The sequence below is a fragment of the Astyanax mexicanus genome, chromosome 10, assembly GCF_023375975.1.
Source record: "Astyanax mexicanus isolate ESR-SI-001 chromosome 10, AstMex3_surface, whole genome shotgun sequence".
Classification (NCBI taxonomy): Eukaryota; Metazoa; Chordata; class Actinopteri; order Characiformes; family Acestrorhamphidae; genus Astyanax; species Astyanax mexicanus.
In genome coordinates this window covers 2,952,537-2,978,493 of record NC_064417.1, presented here as the reverse complement: position 1 = coordinate 2,978,493, position 25,957 = coordinate 2,952,537, and the positions used below count along the sequence as shown (strand labels likewise).

General features: G+C 36.2%; 1 protein-coding gene across 3 annotated transcripts in view; it reads right to left on the bottom strand.

Moving 5' to 3' along the window:
• The window catches only part of LOC103038776 (connector enhancer of kinase suppressor of ras 2), a 117,905-nt gene that overhangs the window by 21,986 nt on the left and 69,962 nt on the right, over window positions 1-25,957 (bottom strand). For 2 of the 3 annotated variants that reach the window (XM_049484365.1, XM_049484367.1), the window contains exons 9-12: window positions 22,717-22,863; window positions 11,190-11,320; window positions 9,523-9,734; window positions 5,590-5,676 (exon numbers count right to left, since the gene is read on the bottom strand). In XM_049484365.1, the coding sequence (XP_049340322.1) occupies window positions 5,590-5,676; window positions 9,523-9,734; window positions 11,190-11,320; window positions 22,717-22,863 (577 nt within the window). The remainder of the gene's footprint in view (window positions 1-5,589; window positions 5,677-9,522; window positions 9,735-11,189; window positions 11,321-22,716; window positions 22,864-25,957) is intronic. The other variant, XM_049484366.1, reaches the window with a different exon arrangement.

Genomic DNA, 25,957 nt, shown 5'->3' with positions numbered 1-25,957 from the left:
TCCTACCCCTAGTTATGCACACGCAAAACAGAGGGGTAGGGCTAATTGGTATGTAAAGGAGTGAAAAACTGCTCCCCAGAAAAGAAAAATAACATTTATCCCCAATTTAGTTTAGCCAATGTGTCCAACTCAATAAAACATTGTGAACAATCACATGCCTTCTCGGATACATGTGAAGTGAGCTTGTGCAGAATCACTGAGCAGCTATCATAAATCACCTCAGAGAGCATGGCCAATTGTGCTCTCTCGGACTCCAGCTGCTGATGGTGAGGCAGCATGATCTGGTATTTGAACTTGAGACCTTCAGGTAATAGAGTCAGAATTTTGGTCTGCTTTGCCACTCAAAACCCCCAGTTTTTGACTTTTTACTTTTTGGTCATTTTAAAATGACCAAAAAAATAAAACTTGTGAAGATAGTATGATTCTTTAAATTTTGTACTAAAATATGGTAAGAAAAATCTATTAAATACAATTGAAGTCAATTATTAGTAAAAAAAAAATTATAACACTTCAAAATACAGTTAATAATTATCAGTAATTATCAGAATGTCTCAATTCATTATTATTTACAACATTCTTTGGCTTTTAAGTGTATTAATGTTTAAAAAGGTCTTAACTAGTGCCACTGAATAATTAGTTAAGACATTACTACATTACTTATCTATTTAACAATGTTTATTACTGTCATAAGTAATATTAATTGTGACCCTTATTGTTAAGTGTTGGAAGAGTTTTTATCTTTAACTTAATGTTCTGTAGAAATCATAGAAATCATAGAAGTCATATTTGATCATCTTAGCTATTTACAGAAACAAATATATTTCAGCCAGTGGGTTCCAAACATGTTGTATGCCTACTACTGTACGTGGCACACCACAACTACCCTCGAAGATTTGATATCACAGAAAAATATTAATTGAATATCTTTTTTTTTTTATGTTTTCAAGCCTTGCACTATTCACATGTTAAACTGCCATTTTTGTAAATATTACCTAATTGATTCCAGCCTTAAGCGTTCTGTGTGCCTCCCACATCAAAAGGTGACACACGGAGAGCGGTGACCCGGCTCATTCACGAGCCTCGCTGAAAAATAGATCTTTAACACGACTTGTGCGTGAGCACGGCACAATCACCCACGTAAGCCCAGCAGCGGCTGCTGGCCCTAATGTTATTCATAGGATGTCTGAGAGATGCTCCTACTGAGAGGCGACGGCTGAATGCAGGTGCAGAGGCGTTGGGGAGGAACAGGGAGCAGGAGGAGCTAATAGGAGAAATGTATTTATATTTGATGCTTTTACTTTCTTCCATTCAGACTCTTTTCAAGCTGAAAGATTCGAGTTAAACAGAACAGAATAGTCACGTCAGCTGAGCTTTAGCTTTCGTGTTTGTGTAAATTTTTACATACCATGAATTTTCCTACTATACTACAGAGACCCTAAGGTGACATCATGTTAAAAGAAGAAAAAATATGTGTGGCCACAAATTATTAAAGTGTGGAAATGAGATAATTTATAATGAGACTAATTATACGTGGCCATGACTTTTTAAGGTATAAGAATGGCTTCATAATGCTTGGCCATGACTTATTAAGGTGTGGGAATGAGATCCTAAGCCCGGGCCACATTTTATTAGGATCCTAATGCATGACCATGACTTATTAAGGCAAGGGAATGAGATTATAATGCGTGGCCATGCATTAATAATGCAAGGGAATGAAATCCTTAGGTGTGGCCATGACTTATTAAGGCATGAAAATGAGAACATAATGCGTAGCCACGACTTATTAAGGCATGGAAATAAGGTCCTAAGGCATGGCCACAACTTATTAATCCAGGTGATTCAGCCAATGAGATCCTAATGTGTGGCCATGACCATGACATGACCTAGAAACAAGATCCTAATGCGTGGCCACGACTTATTTAGGCAAGGGAATGAGATTCTAAGGCATGGCCCAAAATATTATGGCATGGGAATGAGAAACTTATGTGTGGCCACGACTTATTAAGGCATGGGAATGAGATCCTAATGCGTGACCATGACTTATTAAGGCACGGAAATGAGACCCTAATGTGTGGCCTCGACTTGTTAAGGCAGTCATATTGTGCACAACCCCTGAGAGCTGCTTGCTTAGTTAGCTGTTAAACTAAAGGACCTTGTGGCCACGCCTTAATGGCTACAAATACAAAGTCATGACCACATATTATTTATTTTTTAACATGATGTCACCTTAGGGCTTTGTACTATACTATGCAACAGGGGTAAAAATCTACACTTGTATTATTGCATTCTGGGTTTTTACGCATTTCACTTGCATCTTAAATCTTAAAGTGACAACAACAGGGTTAAGACCAACCACTATGGGATTGGTTTCCCAGTACATCCCTGAAGGACTGGATCACGTTTTTTTATTCTTCTCCAGCTCCCAATGGGCGACTACCCAACCAGGTAGTCAAAAACACTGTGTACCTTCTACAGTGGTGTTTTTTGAGCCGGAAGAGACCAAAAATGTGGACTGCCTGGGGACCCAAGGCACCAAGGGACCAAGGAACAGTGCAGTTCGTTTTTTTACTTTGCTCCATATACCGCTGTCCTGAAGGGTAACCCAAATCTGAATAGAGGACTAATGGAAGGTTACATCACTAATGACTTTTCTACTTTTGATCGCGAGAAGGCAAATTGCACAAGGCATAAGGGAGTCTTGTCACCCAAAGCTGTATCGGAGGTGACCGAGAGAACAGATGTAGAGATGAACCTTAAGTAGTGAAGCGGTGGAAGAAAGGATAGAAGGAAGTTAGGAAGGAAAAGAGGTTTTGGAGAGTAAGCTCTCTGAGCCAAAGGAAAAGTACAGAGATTGAGATAAAGGAGGATAAGGAAGTCTGAGCCACGGCTGGGAGGCTTATTCCACTTCTACACTGTAAAACCTAACTGCATTTCTTACTGAACTAACTTAGTTAACATAACTTAAATATTACAGAAACTTGGCATCACCTATGCTGATAAAGTCAAACTAACTCAAAAATAATTTATTTCCTTCTTGCATGTATAGCTGCCCTTTAAAAAAGTCGTTGTTTTAAGTGTTTAATTTGAGTTATAGTGTGAATAATTAAATCATTTAAGGCAATCAGTGTAAATGATTTAGCTCAACTTGATTTGCAACTTGATTGCATTTAAGTTGGTGTAATGCATTTCTGTTAAGGCAGACATACTTAAATTAAATGAGTTGACACAATTATTATATACCTTTGAGTTGAACCAACTTATAATAACTGAGTTTAGTCTGTTGCCATTGGCAGCTTCTTTTTTTCATTGGCTTCTGACACAATCTATTTGCATACTGGGTGTGTCCCCAATTTTCTGAAACTCATCATCAGTGTGTAGTGATTTACCCCGGGTTACCTTAGGCAAACTTGTAGCTCACATATCATGAATAACTGCTTGGCCTCTGTGTTGTAGGCTGTAAGAGCAAGCATCATTTTTCAGAGCTGCAGTATCTCTCTATTGGCTGTGCTCTCAATACTGTTCACTCTATAGCTAGTTTATGTGAATTAATCATTTTGAGAATTAATGTTTGTTGAACTCCACACAGTATTGAAATTAACTAAAAAAAACTTAATTGATTTGAGGCAACAAATGACCTAAATCATGATTTGAGTAGACTTAACTTATTAGCGTTTACAGTGCACACGAGTCCAAAATACTTAAATAAACTAACAATTACATTGTGAACAGGGTTAGCACAAGTCACTTGATTTACTCCATTTTATAACACAATGATTATGTGCATTATTCACACTCATTTAAAAAAAATGCTTAAATTGTTTGAGTTATTAAACTTATATGGTTTAATAAAAATATGGTTTAAAACTTATATGGTTTCCTCAAATCGTTTGAGTTTATTTAACTTGTCAAGTTTTACTGTGTATATGATTGTATATGACTTTTATCACTCTTAAGGGTGCAAATATTTGATCACCCTCATGCCAGCCTACTGACAATGATGCCGGCATGGTCAAAACTGAAAAACAGACGATGAATGAGGATGAAAAACATATACAAAACATTAGAGAAAGACAGATATTTAGCTAAGTCAATAGTCTTCCAGGCTTCTAGTCTCCAAACCGAACCTGAGAGATATGCAATGTGACACTGACTAGACTGAATTATGCAGATATCCTGTCCTGAATTAGATCTTGAACTTAAATGAACTTTGGAAATTTAGGAAATTGGCTGTGAACTCAGAGCCAGAACGCTATTGATCGAGCTGATACAGACGTAGCTTTTAGCATGGCGTTAGCTCCTACTGTGAAATGGATTATTTATCCTGGTTGTGACTTTTTAAAACATGAAGGAACATTGCATGTCTGTTATTCTTCCAAAAACATTAACATTTGATGAGCTTTGTGTGAGTAAAAGCACTTAGAGTCAGGGTTTGTAAGAAAGAAAATACTAATTGCATGGCTTTTTAGCAGCGTTTTACCACTGTGTCCTTGACCCTAATAAACCTTTGGTTTCCTATAGAGTCTTATTGCTAGAAATACAATAGACAGACACTCTTATTGAGATACGGATTTCATTTTCCAGCAGGAATTGGCACACTACCCACACAGAGGGTACCAATTGGTCTTACACAATATTCTAATTTTCTAAGACACTGATTTTTTTTTATATTAGCTTTAAGACATAATCATCAACAATACAACAATAAACTCCTAAAATAATAATACATCTATATAATACTGTACAGCTCTGAAAAGAATGAGACCACTTAAAAATGATGAGTTTCTTTGATTTAACCAAATTGAAAACCTCTTGAATATAATCAAGAGGAAGATGATCACAAGCCATCAAACCACCAAACTGAACTGCTTGGATTTTTGCACCAGGAGTAAAGCAGCATAAAGTTATCCAAAAGCAGTGTGTAAGACTGGTGGAGGAGAACATGATGCCAAGATGCATAAAAACTGATTGATTTTTTTTAATTATTTGAGATCTGAAAGCTTTGCATCTTTTTTTGTTATTTCAGCCATTTCTTGTTTTCTGCTAATAAAACAACAATGCTCATTTTACTCAAACTTGTAACTAAAAATAGCAAAATCAGAGAAACTGATTCAGAAACTGAAGTGCTCTCCTAATTTCTTTTTTTCCAGCACTGTAAAGTAACTTTTTAAAAAGATATTCTATTTTCTTAAGATGTGCCTGTATATTTTTTCAACTGATGCTGCCATAATTTAAACAACCAATCCTTAATCTTAATCTTAAACTTAGGTTTTCACCAACAACCCCCACTCTCCCCCACCCAAAAAAACAAAGGAAAAAGAGGACAGTCATTCATCCAATGCTCTCAACAGCAGATGAGGCAAAGCAGTATGGACAACTCAAACAGAAAGAGCAATGTGTTACTAAAGGATCTCCAAGCCGAATCTCGTTTTCTACCGAATACCTTCATTTATCTTCGTTTTATTGTTTTATTGGAGCGGAATGTGAATGAATGTGTGCGCAAGAGAGTGTGCAAAAGAAGAATCAGGGTACGACGGGATGTCTGTAGCCACCAGAGCAGTAGAGGTGGGTGCTGTCTACTGGAGAACCCACCTCGGCTGCCCCTCTTGTACATATTGGGCTCCTTGCTTTCAGCCATCCAGTTGTACTCCGGGGGCATGGACACAGGCCTCAGATCACCTGGAAAGAAGTCCATTGAGAAGGTCAGCTGTGTGGTGTGGAGGTGTTGGGGAATGTGCTCAGGGATGCTGGTGTGCTGGTTGTGAGGGGACAGAGGAGAGGGGGGACATAACGAGGAGAGGGAAGACGTTAGCTAAGTTAAAAGGGACACGTCAGGAGGACAGGGACTGTGAGCGGAGGGAGGAATGTTACAGACGTTGTGGGAGTGTTTGAGTGAAGAGGAGACACATGAGGGTGCAGGTCGTGCTGAATCAGACTGACGGAGTTCGCCACACTTCAGCAATTGCTTGGAACCCTGAAGGCTTTCCAGTTGCCACCATTCCAGGATGAGGCCCTAAAAAAACTTTTTTGATTTTGATTTTTTAAAACCCCTTAACAGGCCAGTATTTTTGTTAATTTTCTACATTTTCTTAAAGGTTTAATTTTTGACATTTAAATTTTAATTTAATACAAAATATAACGAATAGCAAACGCAAAATTGCCACTTTCCTAATCTTCATTTTAAAATCAGTATTTTCCTGAATTCAAAACAAGACTCCTAACACCACATTGGTCCACCTCATACATTGGTAATAGGAACAAGAGCATCAGCTTAATGCCATAAATGTAATCATCATCATTTATCATTATCATTATAAAAGGTTTTTGTCTTAAGAAAACCTGTCAATCATATGTAAAGTAGCAGAATGGCACTGTATTTATTCAAACTAATTTGTGATTAATATGAAAATATAAGATGTTTATACGAGTCTAAAAAATGGCCATCCAAACTGTTATACATCTTTACTTTTATTTAGCACTTTATTCACAGAAGTGTACACGTAGCTATGGTGCGCACCATTTAAAACTGAGCGAAATACACCCACGACAATCATCAACAATCGGCTGCAAGTTTAGTTGAGTCGCAAAACAAATTATTGAATTTCTAAACAAATGATCATTATTAAAACTTGAGAATCTATACTGTTGTGAAAACATATTTGCAACCCCTACAGTTTTTATCAAGCTGTCCTTTTTTTAGTTTAACAAACTGATTTTAATATCAGACAAAGATAACCTGATTAAATATAAAAGGGTATCAGACTTTGATCTGGCTGCTCTAAACCTTCATTTAGTTTTTTTTTAAATTATTTTCTTTTATCTCTGAGGTGGACTTGCTGGTGTGCTTTGGGTCATTGTCCTGCTGCAGAACCCAAGTATGTCTGAGCTTAAAGTCATGAACTGATGGCCAGACGTTCGCTTTTAGGATTTTCTGGTAGAGAGGAGAAATAAAGCTAAAAAATGTAAGTATGTATGTATAAGTGTAAGTATGTATGTATAAGTGTAAGTATGTATGTATAAGTGTAAGTATGTATGTATGCCCAGCATTTGTGATGTCTGGTTTGGGGTTTTGAAGTTTTAACATGGTCATTGAAAGTGTCTGTCTGTGTCCTGTCTGTAGTATTGTAGTATGCTGGCTCACAGAAATTGTTATTTGCCTGCTTTATAGGATCTCAGGGTCTTTTTTTTTGTTATTGATTTTTGCAGATAATACTCAGCCTTGTCTGTTTTAGGTATTTTAATCAGCATCTGAATCAGACTTTAACCGTAATTTAGTTTTTAAAGCCATTCAGACGTGAACTTTTTGTTTGTGTGCTTTGGGTCATTGTCCTGCTGCAGAACCCAAGTATGCCTGAGCTTGAAGTCATGAACTGATGGCCAGAGATTGGTAGAGAGCAGAAATAAACCGAAAAAAATATATATAATGTTTTTTATTCTTATGATGCTTCTCGGGTGCAGGGTATTTCTGAGTTAGAAGTTAGGAAGGTGAACCCTGAGCTTCTTGAGCTCGGTCAGGTTTGGTGTAGCTGTGTTATAAATGTGTTGTAGAGGAGATCTGGGCCTGTGTTCATATCAAGTCCCATAGGGTAGGTCTGCTACTGGTCTGAGATCAGCGTTCTCTTTATCTGCTGTGAATAACAGTGCTGTAAATGTAAGATGCGTTCCTGGTTACAGGATTAAAATGTGCTCAGCAGATAAATGTAGATGCATGCAGGCTGGGAAGGAAGTGCAAAGGAGACAGACTTCATTCCACTGTCAAATCAATCATCCCCTCTTTTGTACAATTGACCATCTGGACAAGAAGTCTTATCCGACTGGATGAACATCATTTCAAACTCATTATCGCAAGATGGATTAATACGTACGTCAGGAGCTGGGTGTGCAGCCAATTGTCAACAACACATGAAATCACCTTGAAATTTGATTGCTTTGGTTGGTTGCTTTTCACATTTTCAACTCAATTTAACTGCTGTTTTAAATAAAATTAAACAAAAATGACTGCAGATAAACTTTTAAAGGGAATTTATCTTTTTCAGTCCTGTGAAATTTGGCAGTTTGTCAATAACAAGTGGAAAAAAAATAATTTTGCAAAGTACTGACCTGTCAAATTTCATGTTTTCAATGTTTTTATTGAGAATAATAGAGATAATAGAGCACAATTGAGAGAATTGACATTTGAGAATTTGACATTATTAATTTTACTTTTTCCTACATTGCAACTGAATACTGTAATTCAGTAATTCAGACTATTAAACACATAATAAATCATGTAGTAACTTAAAAGTGAAGAAGTATTTAGGTGCTCTTATCTGGGGAGCTGTTAACTTGTGGTTTCTGAGGCTGGTCACTCTCACTCTTCCTTTTCTGGGGTGCTTCTGATGAGTGGCAGTTTCATCATCATAACATTTTTGATGATCTTTGCTTTGACTGCACAAAAGGACACTTTTAAAGTTCTTGACATTTTTCAGATTGAAAGACTTTATTTCTTATTTTCAAGTTTTTCTTTATTAAGTTGAGTATTTCTTGCTATAATACGGATTAGAATATTACTCAAATAGGGATATTCACTCTATACTAAACATATAAATGAAAGCCATTCCAGGTGACTCTACCGCATAAAGAAAATGCCAACATGTTCAAAGCTGTCATCTAAGCAAAAGGGTGCTACTTTGAAGAAGCTAAAATATATAACAATATAATATTTTGTAAGTAAAATCTTTATATGGACTGCTGATTCATTTAAATCAACTGAGTTGACTGGACTGGCTGGATTTCCTAAACATATCATTACTCAAAGATGATACTTAAATGGTAGAGCGAGTAAAACAGTGGACACTCTCTCTACAGATTGAAATAATATTAAAACTAAGGTGCCGTTTTCTTAGGCAAGAATGTAAGTCTAGTCTTAATTTATATGGCAATGTAAATTGAGATTTTCCATTGAAAGGAAAATATAGTATATGCCTAGGCTTAATCTCTGTCTGGGAAACTGACTGAAAAAACTTTGACCCAAAAAAAACTTTGAAAAATTTTGGGACCCAAAAATTTTTTGACCCAAAACAAACTTCAAAAAAATTTGGGACCCAAAAAAAAAAAAAAACTTCGAAAAAAAATTGACCCAAAAAAAAACTTCGAAAAATTTTTGGACCCAAAATAATTTTGACCCAAAAAAAGGGGCAGTTTTCCTAGGCAAGGATTAAGTCTAGTCTTAAACTACATGGCAATTTAAATTGATATTTTCTATTGAAAGGAAAATATAGTATATGCCTAGCCTTAATCTTTTTTTTTTTTTTTGGAAACTGTGTCCAGATGGCGTTCCCTTCTTGATATATTATACATTAAGTCATTATTAGGTGTTTTTTTATTAAAATACGCTTCAGACTCAGCAGAGCTGGAGGGCAGGCTGGTTTGAAGTGGAATGAGTACAGTCTGAGGCTCATGCAGGCATCTTGCTTGATGTATATGGTAGCTTAGTGTGAAGGTTTGGGTAAAATATAAAAAATACTGCAATATTTACAGTCTTACCGTGAGTGGGAGTCTTGTCTCTCCTACGTACCCCTGTGGACCGGCCTCGGTCGTACTCCGGTCCGATCGGGATGCCTTCACCCTCCACCAGAGAGTAATACTTGCCGCTCTCCTGGTCCAGATAGTAGCTGAGGGATTCTGAGCACTTGGAACTGGACTTGCTCATGCTGTACTTGCTGATGTCATCACAGGACATGATGCCCAACTCATCTCTGAAAGGAACAAGTAATACAGACAGTAGAATTTGGTGGAAATCAGATCAGTGGTGAATCTGAAGCTGCCCAGTGAGGCCATATACCAAATATTACACAATACATGTTATGGTAACTTATTAAAAAGCCTGTTATACTTATATTAATTTCACAGGATATCTACACAAGTCCCCTTAACCCTTGTGTGGTGTTCATATTTTTGTTACTCGTTTACTTTGTTACTTGTATTTAATTCAGCAAAATTAAGCAATTTTACATTAAAATGCTTTACACATGCTTGCTCCACCTAAATTGCAAGCAATATAAACAGCTTACATGGTTAATATTTGCCCTTTACCTTTCTTATGTTACATTTCTTTCAAAAAGAGCTACTCTTTTTTTTATTAGTTTTTTTTAATAAAATGTAAAATAAAATGAATTAAACTCAAGATATGAGTAGAAAATTTGTTTAGTTTCAAATTTACAAAAGAAGCAATGTTTATTAGCCCTTGGCCAAACATACTGTATGTAATATAAATGTGTGTGTGTGTGTGTGTGTGTTTTGATATATGTTTTTCACAAAAAATGAGCCAATGCCAATGAGTTTGAGTTAGAAAAAATATTTTTTTAGTATCATTAACACAAGGGTTAATGAAGTGACATGATGGGTAATATGCTCATATGTTACCCATATTATAGATTATAGATGACACAGAGTGATCTATTTTAAGTGTTTATTTATTTTATTGTTGATGATTATGGCGTACAGCCAATGAAAACCCAAAAATCAGTGTCTCAGAAAATTTGAATATGATATAAGACCAATTGGTACTTTTTCACAGTGTGGACAGTGTTCCAAGTCCTGCTGGAAAATGAAATCTTCATCTCCATAAAAGTTGTTTTCAGCAGAGGGAAGCGTGAAGTGCTGTAGGGTTTTCCGGGGAAAACAAAACTGCACTGACTTTGGGCTTGCTTTCATTTTCCAGCAGGACTTGGCACACTGCCCACACTGCCAAAAGTACCAATTGGTCTTATATAATATTAAAAATTTCATTGGTTGTAAGCCATAACCATCAACAATAAAATAAATAAATACTTAAAATAGATCCTTTTGTGTGTAATACCTCTAAATAATATGAGTTTCACGTTTTGAACTGGATTACTGAAAAAAGTAACTTTTCAATTGTGTTTAAATGATATTTTTTTGAGATGCACTAGTAGTTGTTGCAAGAACACAAACGATATGAAGCTTCTTTGATGTGTCATAAATGCTGGTGATATTATGGCACACACCCATGTAAATACGTAGGGATCTATTAGATTTTGTGTTGAATGCAAGGTCACCAAATACTTGCACCTACAAAAATAAATCAATTAATAAATAAATAAATCAATCAATAAACAAGAGATGCCACACTACAGGCTCTTCTGTTGCCCTGAGAGGCTTTTTTAAACACGTTTCCCAGAATGACTCACCTCGTTCCATAGAGACCTGAAACCGGGGACAGGATGAATACGTCCTGCATATTAGAGCCATCTATCTTGGAAGACATGCCCATGGTGCTGGTTGGGGTGGTGGAGTCACTGTTAGGACTGGTGGGGATGGGCTGCAGGGGAAGAGAAGGGGTGAAGAGAGAAAAGAGCAGAGAGGTGAATCATTAGGTCCACAAATGATGAGAAAGATAACTCAAACAAAACCATTACCACTGTGGAGCAGAGCATGTTTAACACAGCATTTACTACAGCATGTGTAAACCCCAGTGACAGACTGGTGTAAAGAACAGGCTCTAATATTTGCTCTCCAAATGTTTTTTTACCAGAAGAAAGCAAGAGATTACCCTTATAAACTTCTGTCCAAAATTTAAGGCAGTCTGAAATTATCATATGTCCTCCTATAGAGAGTGCGGACATGCCATTATTTGTCCCACTTGTCTGAAATTTTTTTTTTTAAATTATAGCAGTGTTAATTTTGTTAACAACTAATTTTTGTAGACAACCTATTTTTTATGATTTTCATGATTCACACAGCAGGACTGAATCGGAAAAAAAACTGATTTATTTGATAAGTTCAGCTGTCCAACCATGACTTACAATCAGCAGATTTCTTGGTACCACTTTAAAGTAAGACTACCTTTATAAAGGGTTTATAAATGGTTTACAATTAGTTCATTAATGGTTACTAATTAGGTTGTAAATGCCTTAAAATCATTAATAATCAGTTATAACACATACGCAGAAAGGGCAACAATATAGATGGCTGTGGGTTCATTATTTGGCAAACAACAGGTCATTGTTGTTTTTTCTCCATATGTGTTATAACTGATTATTAATGAGTTTTAAGGCATTTAAAACCTAAATAAAGCCATTTATAAACCCTTTATAATGGTAGTCTTATTTTAAAGTGGTACTGATTTCTTTATGCCAGTTTCCCAATCATGACATGTGGGGCCCTCATACACCCCCGCTCGTTAAATACATACACACATAAACCCGACTTTTAACTAAAAAATAAACAGAATAAAGAATAAAATAACATTGCTGTTCCTTTAAATGACCTGCTGGCGCATCGACACAGTGTAAACGTGCAGATCAGTATCTGTCTCTGCTGAGATGCTCAAAAACGCTGCGCTGTTAAGATATGAACGTGCCAAAGTCAGAGCTCACCTGATTCTTAAAGGGAATGACAACTGGCACACTGATTGGTTTATTTTACATCACGCCCAAAATAACCACACCCATGATTAATTAAGAGAATTAGTACATGCTTTTTGCACGTTTCAAGCCACATAAGGCATATTATATAACAATAACAATGATACAGTTCTTGAACTTAAGCATCTAAGCAACAGAAATTGAACTATGACTGAATCCCAGTCATGCAGCTTGCCATCAGCTGCTGGAGCCCTGAGAAAGCACAATTAGTCTTGCCCTCTCTGGGTGCAAGCACAGTAGATGGTGCTCTTTTCTCTCATCACTCCTAGGGTGATGTGGATCAGCACAAGGCTGCGTCTGTGAGCTGATGTATCAGAACCGAGTCGCTGCGCTTTCCTCCGAGCGTTAGCGCTGTGATGCTACTCAGCAATGCTACAGCATCAGCAGCAGCTCAAAAAAAAGTAAATGCAATAAAAATAAAATAAAAAAGTCTTTGTTAGTCCAAGTGTGAAATATTTATTGTCTTTTTCTGCTGTCTAACCAAAGACAAACTGCTTGTTTTCACAAACATATTTGGCCAATAAAGTCTGATATGCTCTGATATTCAGTGCGTATTGATTTGCACTCTCTCTGTTCAGTGGCTTGTGAAGCTCAGAGAGAGATTTTTTTTTGCTGAGCAGCTCCAGCAGCAGAGACATGCATCACTCAGACACCTGAGCAGTCCTCTGTCAACTACACGACAAGCCGATTAGGAACCGACATGATTGGCCTCACCTGCCTCCACCTGAAAGCAGCAGGAGGGATGAGTCCAGTTTTATACGCTGTCAATGCTGAGGAGTTTGTCATAGCTGTGTGCGTCATGTGGTGCTAACAGGAAAACATCACTTACACACTGACATGCTGAGATAAAGGCCAGCTGCACACTCAGAGATGTTAAAAAAAAAAAAAAAAAAACTTGCCACCATGGTGACACAGTACTGTATCTCTACATCTCTACATATTTATAAAAAAACACTTTTAAAGAGAAACCTTTAATATGCCTGAATCAAACACGCCTAATCAATAGAAAACCCAGTGCAGTGAAGCCTACAGCCATACTATCATTATTTAATCATTCATTTATTTAGCCTGTTCTTATTGAAGGAAAAATTAATAATAAAAAAAAAAAAATTCAAAGCCTCTAGAAACACATTTAGATACATTGATATTTTTTGGGGGATAATAGTAAACTTGCACTGCAAAAAAAACATTGGCAAAAACTAGGCAACATATATTTAAATTGTTACATATATGCTTATATTAAGCAAAGACTTTTGATTAAAATCAATTTTATTAAAAAAAAATTGTGAAATAAGCAATAGCAAGTAGGACTTAAAAATCACAGATTCTTTTTACTTAAATTTGCACACAAGAACATATATAAGAATAACATAGAATAACTGATTACTTTGTGTGCTTATTTCGATTTCCAATGACTTTAAATAAGGTAAAAAATTCTAAGAAAGACTGATTAAGATCATTACTCCTAAAATAAGCAAAATAATCTTCCACATAGACAATGCTTAGTAAGACAAAAAAAAATAGAAAATCATAAAAAAAGTATTATTGACTTAAAATTAGATTATTTTACTTTCTAAGATTTTTGTATTTTTCCTTTTTTTGCAGTGTTGGTGTCAAATGAAGTGTTTAGCTAACTGTAAATCGAAAACACAAAACACAAATATTGCTAAAATGCCGTAAATAGACCCCTTTCCTCAAGTCAATTCTAATAAAGATACAGGGCCGTCATCCCCCAGGTGGATTTTTCTTTTAGGTTTTCAGGTTAGTTTTTACAGCTTGAGTTAAACTTTAGGTATGAACACGAGGTAACCGCATGCATGGCCTCCATCCACATGGCTGGGCACCTCAGATCAGTACAGTTTTGTGGTGCAGACATTTCCAGTTACAGCTGAATTTATGTTTTTAATCCCAGAAAAACAAACGCTCTTATTTACCTCTTAAATGCCTGATTACTGTTGTTTTGCTTTTTTCCTCGGGTTTTCAGTGCTAAGCTCTTTATTGGTCAGGACATGAGACAGCATGTGGGTGGAGGAGGGCGGGTCTGGTGACGCTGTGGGCCCTGCGTTGTTTAATACTGCGATATATATCTTTGAAAAAAGAATTTTGCAATGTGAAAAATTTCCAATATCGTGCAGCACTTGTATTTACAATTAACAGTGTTACATTTGGTTAATATATTAAGTAATAAGGGTGTAGCTATTTTTTTATTTACTTTTTATTCTTCAATAAGTAAAAACAGCCTTTGTATCTTGTCTCAGTCTTGGAAGGTGGATTGAGGTATCTTCCTTTCCATCTAAATGAACCCCAAGTGATGATGGCTAACCTTGGAATTCCTCTCTTCAGTGTGACGATGGGAGGTGAGGAGAATCTCCCACCACCTTAGCAACTACACACGGTCCTTGGCAACCGAGTAACATGCATGAAAGGTCTTCGCCGGTAACCAAGGTAGAGATAGCATCCCCCAGTGTTTCCCAATCAGTGAACCATTCTGGGATGCCGCAGAACTAATGATAACACACGGAGCGAATTTCACCGTCTCTTCTATCTTCCTTTATGTGAGTGTAAAAGCCAATCGGTGCTTCAAATGGAGCCGTAAGTATTCTTCATATTTGATGCTGCAGTTCACCTTTTAAGAAGGCAGGTCATCTCTTTTGGAGTAATTGCATTTGCTGTATAATAAGGCAGCATCCCAGCCATTTTTATTAAAGTTATTTTTGTTCACTTCTCTTTATTATTCCTGCAGAGAACGCACCTGCGCTGCTGCTCTATAAACACTGTTTTTATACACATAAAAAAAGGCAGCCGGCTCAATTCTGCGCCTTTTAGCAGTTTTACTCGTAATGACATGACAGCGCCGCATGTCTGTTCCCATGACGACGCCTCTTACTCTTAATCTGGATGAGCTAAAAGGCTGTTTTACTGCTCATTGTGAAAATACAGCTCGGCTAAACAGAGAGAGCTCATCCTTTTTATTGTTTTTCTTTGCAAACCAAATTGCACGTTTAAAACTGGAGATGAATTTGCATACGAAACGCCACGTCTTTCAAATGATTCACACTGTAGTACTGACTTGCTAATGAGTGTTACTATTAACCCACGAGGTCTCGTGCAGTTTCGCAAAGTCACACTTCCTGCAGAGTGCGAAAATCTGACTGCTTAAGAGAAAAAAAAAATCATTTGTAAACAGTTTTTCCAGTGAATCAAGAGATTTGAGAGATGCAGGGGTGAAAGAAAAAGAAAGTAAAGATGCACCAGCATGGTACTAGTAGTTACTAAAAGGAAACCCAGACAGAATTTAACATTTATATCATAGTAAAAGAGAAATCTAGAGTGAAATTTACTTGTGCTGTATTGAGTTACCCATGAAATTAAGTCACAATAAATCGTCTGACAAGAATGAACAAAAAAGTAGGATAGGTAGGATAGGGGAAAACAGATTGCAAAATGAATTTTCTGAAAATGCATGAATATTATAGAGACTTATAGAGACTATTAACTTCAAGATGATGATTCATCTTGTTCAGGCATCATGTTCTCCTCCTCCACCAGTCTTACACACTGCTTTTGGATAACTTTATGCTGCTTTACTCCTGGTGCAGAAATTCAAGCAGTTCAGTTTGGTGGTTTGATGGCTTGTGATCATCCATTTTTCACTTTATTATATTCTAGAGATTTTCAATTTGGTAAAATCAAAGAAAATCATCATTTTTAAGTGGTCTCATTTTTTTAACAGAGCTGTATGACATGTTTTTTTTTATTTTTTTATAATAAAGCGTTTATATACTTTACCAGTACTGGACATGTGCACTATTTTTAGGCACCCAATTCAGTAGTGGGATGGTTCTAAATGGAAGAGAGTGGGGTAGAGGATGGTGCTCGCTACTCTACCGAATTATGACTCTGGCTCAGTGAAAATAGTAATTTGCTAATTATGGAGACTGGCTGGCTGTCTTCATGAGCAGCATTGCTCTGACGGGGTGCGGTGGGCCCTGACAGTAAGATTACACAGTGCAGCTGAGAAAGAGAGAAAGAGAGAGAGAGAAAAAAAGAGAGAGAGAGGACCTTTTAAACTCTACGTTTAAAATCTTCACTTTATAAATCTGCATGTTTTAAGGTCATTTTATTATACTTATGATTATTAATAGGGAGTTTGTTCCCTCTAATGATTTGATTGCAATCAGCTAGAAGAGCATTATTGAGGTCAGATACTGATGTTAGATGATTAGTTCTGGATCACAAACAGTACGTTACCTCATTTAACTGATGCCAATAGTGATTTCAGGCTTATAATCAGTGTTCTATTCTTTTAAAAAGGGCTTCTACAGTTTATAAAGAGCTTCTATAGTTTATAAAGGACTTCTATAGATTATAAAGAGCTTCTATAGTTTATAAAGGGCTTCTATAGTCTATAAAGAGCTTCTATAGTCTAAAAAGAGCTTCTATAGATTATAAAGAGCTTCTATAGATTATAAAGAGCTTATATAGTTTATAAAGGACTTCTATAGTCTATAAAGAGCTTCTATAGATTATAAAGAGCTTCTATAGATTATAAAGGGCTTCTATAGTCTATAAAGAGCTTCTATAGATTATAAAGAGCTTCTATAGATTATAAATAAATTCTATAGTCTATAAAGAAATTCTATAGTCTATAAAGAGCTTCTATAGTCTATAAAGAAATTCTATAGTCTATAAAGAGCTTCTATAGTCTATAAAGAGCTTCTATAGTTTATAAAGGACTTCTATAGTCTATAAAGAGCTTCTATAGTTTATAAATAAATTCTATAGTCTATAAAGAAATTCTATAGTCTATAAAGAGCTTCTATAGTCTATAAAGAAATTCTATAGTCTATAAAGAGCTTCTATAGTCTATAAAGAAATTCTATAGTCTATAAGGAGCTTCTATAGTCTATAAAGAAATTCTATAGTCTATAAAGAAATTATATAGTCTATAAAGAGCTTATATAGTCTATAAAAGGCTTCTATAGTATATAAAGAGCTTCTATAGTCTATAAAGAAATTCTATAGTCTATAAGGAGCTTCTATAGTCTATAAAGAAATTCTATAGTCTATAAAGAAATTCTATAGTCTATAAAGAAATTCTATAGTATATAAAGGGCTTCTATAGTCTATAAAGAAATTCTATAGTCTATAAGGAGCTTCTATAGTCTATAAAGAGCTTCTATAGTCTATAAAGAAATTCTATAGTCTATAAAGAAATTCTATAGTATATAAAGGGCTTCTATAGTCTATATGCCAAGCATTTTAGATACAAATAGAGATAAGCACCAGATATTAAGTGTTGAGCACTAGATAGTATGTAGTGAGCACCAGATACTGGAAGTTGTGAGCACTAAATTCTACACAGTGAGAACCAGATATTAAGTGGTGTCCGACAGATACTAAATGGTGAGCACCGTATACTAAGTGACCATCTACACAATGTACAGCAGTTCTCCACTAGTTAGTTTAGTGTAGAGGGACTCAAAACTACATTACCCATCATCCTTTAGTGTTTCTAAACTACAAATCAAGGATAGCCATATAGCCTAAAGTATTATCCTATATACTGTTCAACTGTTAGAAAGGTTAATGTGGTTTAGCATGATTTTTTAGCAACTTGTCTGCTGTATTCAGCTGTTATTATATTATTGTAGCTGTAATACAGTCAATGAGATGGAAAAAAAAATGAAGATTGCTCAAGGTTGACTGGAGGTACGAGTTCCGTCTAGAAGGCACAGCCTCTCTGCAACGAGGAGCTGCAGCACGTTGTAAATAATGAACGTCGGCGCATGTAGCCTCAAAATAGCAAGCATTTAGAGTAAGTAATTATTCATCAGGAAAACAAAGCATCAAACAATAAGTGGAGCGCCAGATACGGTTGTAGGACGTGCGGTCACTCGAGCAAGCCATGCGCTTATTGTAATTGCGTTCAGCCAAATGTGAAATAAAACATGCGAGGGGAGACAGTATGAAAGGGCGCTAGCTCATTAGCGTGATGCATTTTTGTAGCGATATGTAGCAATATTTTGCTATGAAACACGAGCACTTTGCCGGATAACGCGGCCTTGATTTGAGTGCACTGACTGGGTGATTTATGTCACGACTATTAACACTGATCAGTAGATTCAAAAAGCCGGAATCAGTGGATAGCAGATACCTATAGGATCCTGTCACCTAAATCAGACTAAAAAATGTGCTTTGACCTATTTCTTTCATACTATGGATGGTTAGCACATCAAAAATGTAGATAATTACATTGTGCATTTCTTTTAAATTTGACAAAAAAATCATTAGGAGCATCAAATCATCAAATAATTCTTACTGACAAAAATAACACCTTACAAAATTAAAGAAACTAACTATTTTAGTGATCGATAGCGCATGATAATATGTCTTTGTTATTGTGAGGGCACAAAAAATATGCATTGCACAGCTCAAAAAGAGCAAAATTAATTTAATAATTCTCTTAATTAGTTAATCATAGGTGTGTTTTGGGTGTAATGTGAAATAAACCAATCAGTGTGCCAGTTGTCACTTCCTTTAAGAGCCAGGTGAGCTCTGACTTTGGCACGTTCGTATCTTAACAGAGTGACACTTTTGCACATCTCAGCAATTTAAGGGAACAGCAAAGCGCAGCCACTATAATCAGGAGATCGCTGGGCTGGTTCGAATCCCGGTCATGCAGCTTGCCATCAGCTGCCGAAGCCCTGAGAGAGCACAATTGGTTTTGCTCTCTCTCTGGGTGGGTACAGTACAGTAGATGGTGCTCTTTCCTTCCTCATCACTCCTAGGGTGATGTGGATCAGCACAAGGCTGTGTCTGTGAGCTGATGTATCAGAACCGAGTCGCTGTGCTTTCCTCCGAGCGTTAGCGCTGTGATGCTACTGGATAATGCTACAGCATCAGCAGCAGTTTAAAAAGAGGTGGAGTCTGACTTCACATGTGTCGGAGGAGTGGCGTAATGGGTGAAATAATCGGCCTAGACAAATTGCGAGAAAGTTTATTTTGTTTTCTAATCAGCGATGGCATTTATTGTATTATTGCACTGTGTTAAATTGCCCTTTAATCTAAACAAGGAAAATGTGTAACACCCTGTGTTTCAGAAGAGAGGATCTACATGCAGCACAACTTAACAGGAACTAGGGCAGAGCAGTCCACTGCCTCCTATCACTTCCATGCGAGCAATTCTTTAAAAATGTATAATAGCCTGAGTGCTTTTGGAAATGACTGTTCAAAGACTGGAAGTATATTGAGTAAAGAGCCAACTGTGGATTGCAAGAAGCAGATCTGTAACCACAGCATTATATACATATATACTTTAAATACAGTATACAGTGTAGTAGGTTTAGAGAAATATGGCCCTATAGCTACACACTCAAGGAATAAATACTAAAATCAAGTTTGTAACTGCTGGTGATGTCTTCCCTGTTATAAACGGGGTTGCAGTGTACTGGAATGCCAAAATTTATGGGATAGCTGTATGTAAATTCATAAGGAAATGTTAACACAGGGGATAGATCGGAAACGCCCACTCTGTATAAGTTGCGAGGTGACTTGGAGAAATCCATTATGTACCATAAATAAAGATGTTTTTAATATTTCTTTTCTTATTTTACAATGTGCCATAGTCTTTGTATGACACACTTTTTAAAATATACTTTATTACAAAAAATAGAGTAATTGTGCACTGTTACTTACACTGAATTAATTAATTAAATAATGAATTAATATGCAAAGAAGTGAAATGCATCAGCTAGCCGATTAGCTGATCAGAAAAAAAAAAAAAAAAAACATATACTAGTGCATCTTAAAAAAAATGGATATCATTAATATTGGATTGGTTATCAGTAATTCAGTTCAAAATGTGATAGTCATATATATATATATATATATATATATATATATATATATATATATATATATATATATATATATATATATATATATATATATATATATATTACATACAGAGTGATCTATTTTAAGCATTTTTTTATAGTTGATGATTATGGCTTACATCAGCCATATAAATCAGCCAATGAAAACCCAAAAATCAGTGTATCAATTTTTTTTTATATTATATAAGCCCCATTGGTACTTTTGTAGCAGTGTGGGCAGTGTGCCAAGTCCTGCTGGAAAATGAAATCTGCATCTCCATAAAAGGTGTCAGCAGAGGGAAGGATGAAGTGCTCTAAGATTTTCCAGGAAAATACTGCACTAACTGCTTAGCTGATCAGAAAAATGTTCATGTATAGCGTGAAGGAAACCCTCTCACCCAAAACCAAACTCCTCACCTCTCTAAAGACCCTCTCTGGTGAGAGGAGGCACAGATTGAATTGTATATGCCATGAACAAAGGCCATTTAATAATCCATACACTCATGGATTTTTAGTGGAAGAAATGGAATAAGAGAGAGAGAGAGAGAGAGAGAGAGAGAGAGAGAGAGAGAGGACAAGGGGGCGAGCGAGAGAGGGAGCTCGCTGACATCAAGGCAGGCATGTTGCATGAAAATGAATTAGACTAAAGCACTTCTAAAAATAGCAGCCATGCAATCCAGGGCTCCCCGAGCTGTGGGCTTCTAGTCATATAGCCCTTTCAACATCAGCCTCCATCCTGCCCTGCTATATTAACCCTTTACACAGCGATCTGCCATAATATTAACACCACCTCCATGTTTCTGCATTATTTATCCATCTAATTACAGCAGCTCCACTGAATATATAGGACATACTGTACTTCTATGATTATAAACTGTGCTTCTGTATCTGTTTCTCTTTATATACTTTATTATTATTATTATTATTATTATTATTATTATTATTATTATTATTATTATTATTATCCTTTCACCCTGTTCTTCAATAATCAGTACATAGTGTCATAGAGGGTGATGTAAACAGTGGATGGTAATGATCATGACCAGCAGCATCTGGCTAGAACTGTCCATGCAATCAAACAATGAACTATAGCGTCTATGGGCAATGGCAAAAGTCATGGGACACTAGACTACTACTAATACTACTACTACCACTACTATACTACTATATTATTACTATACTACTACAATTAATACAACTACATTACTAGTGATACTATACTACTACTACTACACTACTAGTACTACTGCTGATACTACTACTACTACTACTACTTCTACTACACCTGTACTACTACTGCTAATGCTATTACTACTACTATGTCACTACTACTATACTATGACTATGTCTGTACTACTACTGCTAATGCTGCTAATACTACTATTTTACTACTAATACTACTATACTGCTAGTACTACTACGATACTACTATACTACTGCTGCTGCTACTATACTACTAATATGCTACTACTATAGTACTACTACTACTACTGTACTACTACCATTAATGCTGCTGAAACTAGTATACTACTGCTACTACTATATTGCTACTACACTACTAGTACTACTACTACTATAACCACTTTACTACTATTATACTACAACTTCTACATAAACTGATGGATAAAAAACAAAAATGAAAATAAAATGTGTTGTACTGTCTATGAATGTCATCTCTATAAGACTCTGTAAACATACTCATAACATAACAGATAGTAATGCATTCCTAAAGCATTATAAACATGATTATACATATTTCTAAAAATGCAAAACCTATCACCATCACCAAGCCATGTTTATTATGCATTATGAATTGTGATCTTAATATTATATTGTGTTCATATACAGCAATACCAAGAAACTCAGTCCCAGCTTGCAGAATTACGCATTATGATTAAGAAAGCTTCCAACTTATAAACACACCCTCAATAATACTTATTAGGAATCGCTAATGAATTATATTTGTCTTGAATAAAATATTGTAATATATAAATAAATAAAATATAGGAATAAAATATATGTCATCATATAATCAAATGCTTAATGTCTCTAAAACGCCCTCACGCAGCTTCATGGAGTGGATGAGGTCAGAACAAGCTGTTTAATGTCTAGCTAAGAGGATTTACTTACAATAAAACTGTGTTTCCACCATCAGAACTCATACTCGTCTGGCTGGTAAAAGTCAAATAATCCCTGTTTTCTATTCAGAATGTTTTTTTTTTTCAACTGTGTGTTTTCTATGGCTCTGCTGGATTATAAAACCCACATACATATAGCTTTATTTTTTGAATGAGTCGTTCAGCATTCACAATGAGCATGCATTCAGGCGTAACACTATAACTTGGGTAACCAGAAAATATAGCATTAGCTTGCACTATTGGTATTGAACCATTCAGGAAGTAGAAGGTCGTTACCTGGAGAGCGAGAGGTTTCCAACGCACGTTCTTCAGCAGGGCGGGGGTGGACGTTAAAGTGTTCTGTGGTCTTTTCTTCAAGGTGAGAATAACACCATTAGGATCCTCACGTAACGCGTTAACCAGGTTCTTTAGCTGCCAGCCCACCTGACGAAGCATTGATACAACAAAATCAGAGGTTAAAGTGTTTGTACAAATGCTTTGGTAGATGACTTTTTGTTGACCAAATAAAAAAAAATTATAGTAATAGTACTAATAGTTTGACAACCCAGATGAACAAGTAATGAAAATCAACTCCTACTTCACTCAGATAAGGTCAGTATTTATGATTCTACCATAATTACACTATTTTTTATTGCAATTGCAAGTTTTGAATCTGAAGCCAATTTAAGGAAAATCAGATGATCCATAAACTAATCTAAATCAGACCCCTACCAACCAACCAAACAAAACAAATCTCCATATTCCTAATGAGAGTGTCTGTTAAGCCAGCTAATATTGATGATGACAGCAGCACTAAATCATGAATACAGCTCTAAATTGTGAGTTCTATCTACTGATAGTTAAATAGATAAATAGATCAGCATCTACTAATGGTAATTGTGCAATTGCAATAAAGAGATGGGGTAATTTAGTATTTGCATTACACACTTGACTTGCAGCACTGTGTGTAGCTGTTCTTAATAAACATTTAGTATTTTTGAATACAGTAATAGGTCTATGCTTCTTCAGTGTTGCAATGTTGATTAACATCATTCTGAACAGATTTCGCTCATTCAAACAGCTTAAATGTTTTTTTTTTAAAAGCTTAATTTGAACAATCCACTTCCTAAAAAAATGTTGGGTTTAAATCGGGCTCAGGCTCATTATTACAGCTTATGGGGTGGGTCGGGTTCAGGCAAAACGTGTGAAAAAGTGCTTTGGTGCTCCTGTTCCAGGCTGCTTTAGTTTGGTGAAGGATTAGTGGGCGGGGAAGAACAACAGGATTTCCGCTCTTACTCAAGAATATTCACGCCATGCAAATGCCTTGCCTCTAATTGGCTAATGGCACAGTGATGCTCCCTCCATGGTGGTTGCAAGCCAAGGTGGGCGTGGCCGTGAATCCTTACGTACAGGTTGAAGTCAGTTTGGAGGCTTTTCCTAATTTGCCTCTATTTCTATCTATTTTCTTTTATTGGCTAATGCAGATAATGGGGGTAAATGAACAGTTTCATGTGCAGCATGAATATACAACACATTAATACATCTACATATACAGTTAACAATTTTGCACAGCTGTTGCAGATGTGGTTCCAATTTCTACATATTTTAAAAATGTTGATCTACAGTATTTATAACTATCAGTAGATTGAACTCCCAATTTAGAGCTGTATTCATGATTTAGTGCTGCTGTCATCATCAAGCTTAATAGACACTCTCATCAGAAATATGGAGATTTGTTCAGTATCTGGTTGACAGGGATCAGATTTAGATTCAGAACGTGTGATTGTGGGTCAGGTCGCGTCACAGCTCACGTTCTGTCAGGCTCTTATTTGGGTTAAGAACAAAATGTGAGGTCTGATTAAAGCTCTATTACAGATTAAATGAAATAGGACAGGCCTCTTTATTCAGTATAAGCAGTAGTACAGTATAAGCACCAGTTTAAAGCTTAATATATCACAGCAGCCAGCCTAGAAAAATAATTAAAAAAAAATACTCTCTGATCACAACTCTTCAAAATCTCTTATGAAAAAAAAAAATATTCATAAGTCTACGGCCTAAAACTGGAGATGATTTTAATACATCCCAACATCAAGGACACAAATAAGACAGAACTGTGTCTAACCCTAAAATGATAAATCTTTTGTTAAAAGAATTACATCTGAGGGAAATACAGTACCAGGCAAAAGTTTGGACACATCATTTGTGTGCATGTAACAGTGAAGTGCATACCTGTCAAGTCTCCCGTTTTGGCCGGGAAACTACCGGATTTTACTCCTCTTTCCCGCCGTCCTCCCGTTTTAGTATTTTCCCGTAAATTTCCCGTATTATATTAAAATAAAAAGATATAGAGACAGGGCACTGACCGCTCTGTGTCTCCTAAGCAATCATGGAGCCGGATCAAAGAGAAAGTCCCGCCTTTCAGGAGAAACAGCCAATCAGCTTGCAAAGGGGGGTCAGTGTGGGGAAGCCCCTCGTCGCTGTGAGTTCAGGCAGCTAGTTGGAGCAGCTGATGTTAAAACAGATCTGGATATATACAGCGATTTTTCTAAAAGAAAGGTAACGGTAGGCTAATCATGTAAACTGTGATGAGATTTGTCTGATAGCTGCTTAAAAATACCTGTCTTAAAATGTAAGGGATACTGAACCTTCGTTGGGCTGGTGGGACGACTTTAAGCGGACAGAGGAAAATATCCCTTATTTTTAAATCTAAAAATTGACAGGTATGGAAGTGATTCAGACAATGAAGAAACACATAAGGAATCATGTAGTAACTTAAAAAAAATACTAACTAATTTAGGCTGTTAACTTGCATTTTCTGAGGCTGGTAACTGGTAAATTAACGTATGCTGTACAACAGAGGAAACTCTTGCTCTTCCTTTTCTGGAGCTGTCCTGAGGAGAGCCGGTTTCATCATCATTTAAATGTTTTTGATGGTCTTTGCTGTGACTGCATTCGAGAATACATTCAAAGTTCTTGATTTTCTTTTTCTTCTTGGATTGACTGACCTTTTTTTCCTCCTAAATTGTTATTTTTTTCTTTACTTAGTTAAGTAGTTCTTGCTAATAGTTCTCATCATATGGATTCAAACATTACTCAAATAGGGCTACTCACTGTATACCTGTAACTCTAACTATTCACAACTTTACAACTGCTCTCATGCTCTCATAAAACATATAGAGGGCAATAAATTTCAGCACAGCTGTTAACTGAAAGCCTGAATTCCAGTTGACTCTACCTAAAACATTAAACATATTCTTTGTTTGTTTAACATGGGTTTTCTTCATAGTTTGACTACTATTTTTTTTTTTTTATTGACAATGCAAAAACCCTTAAAATAAGGAAAAAAAACACTGGATTCAAGGTGTGTCTAAACTTTTGACCGGAACTGTATGTCACTTACCTAATTCAACCGAGCACATGTCACACATGACGAGAGGCAGATGGAGTGGCTCAAACCCCAGACCAATGCCCAGTCAGACAGAAGACTGAACTGACAGAGTCCAACTGTTCCTATGATGTATCATCATGTTTGTGCTTT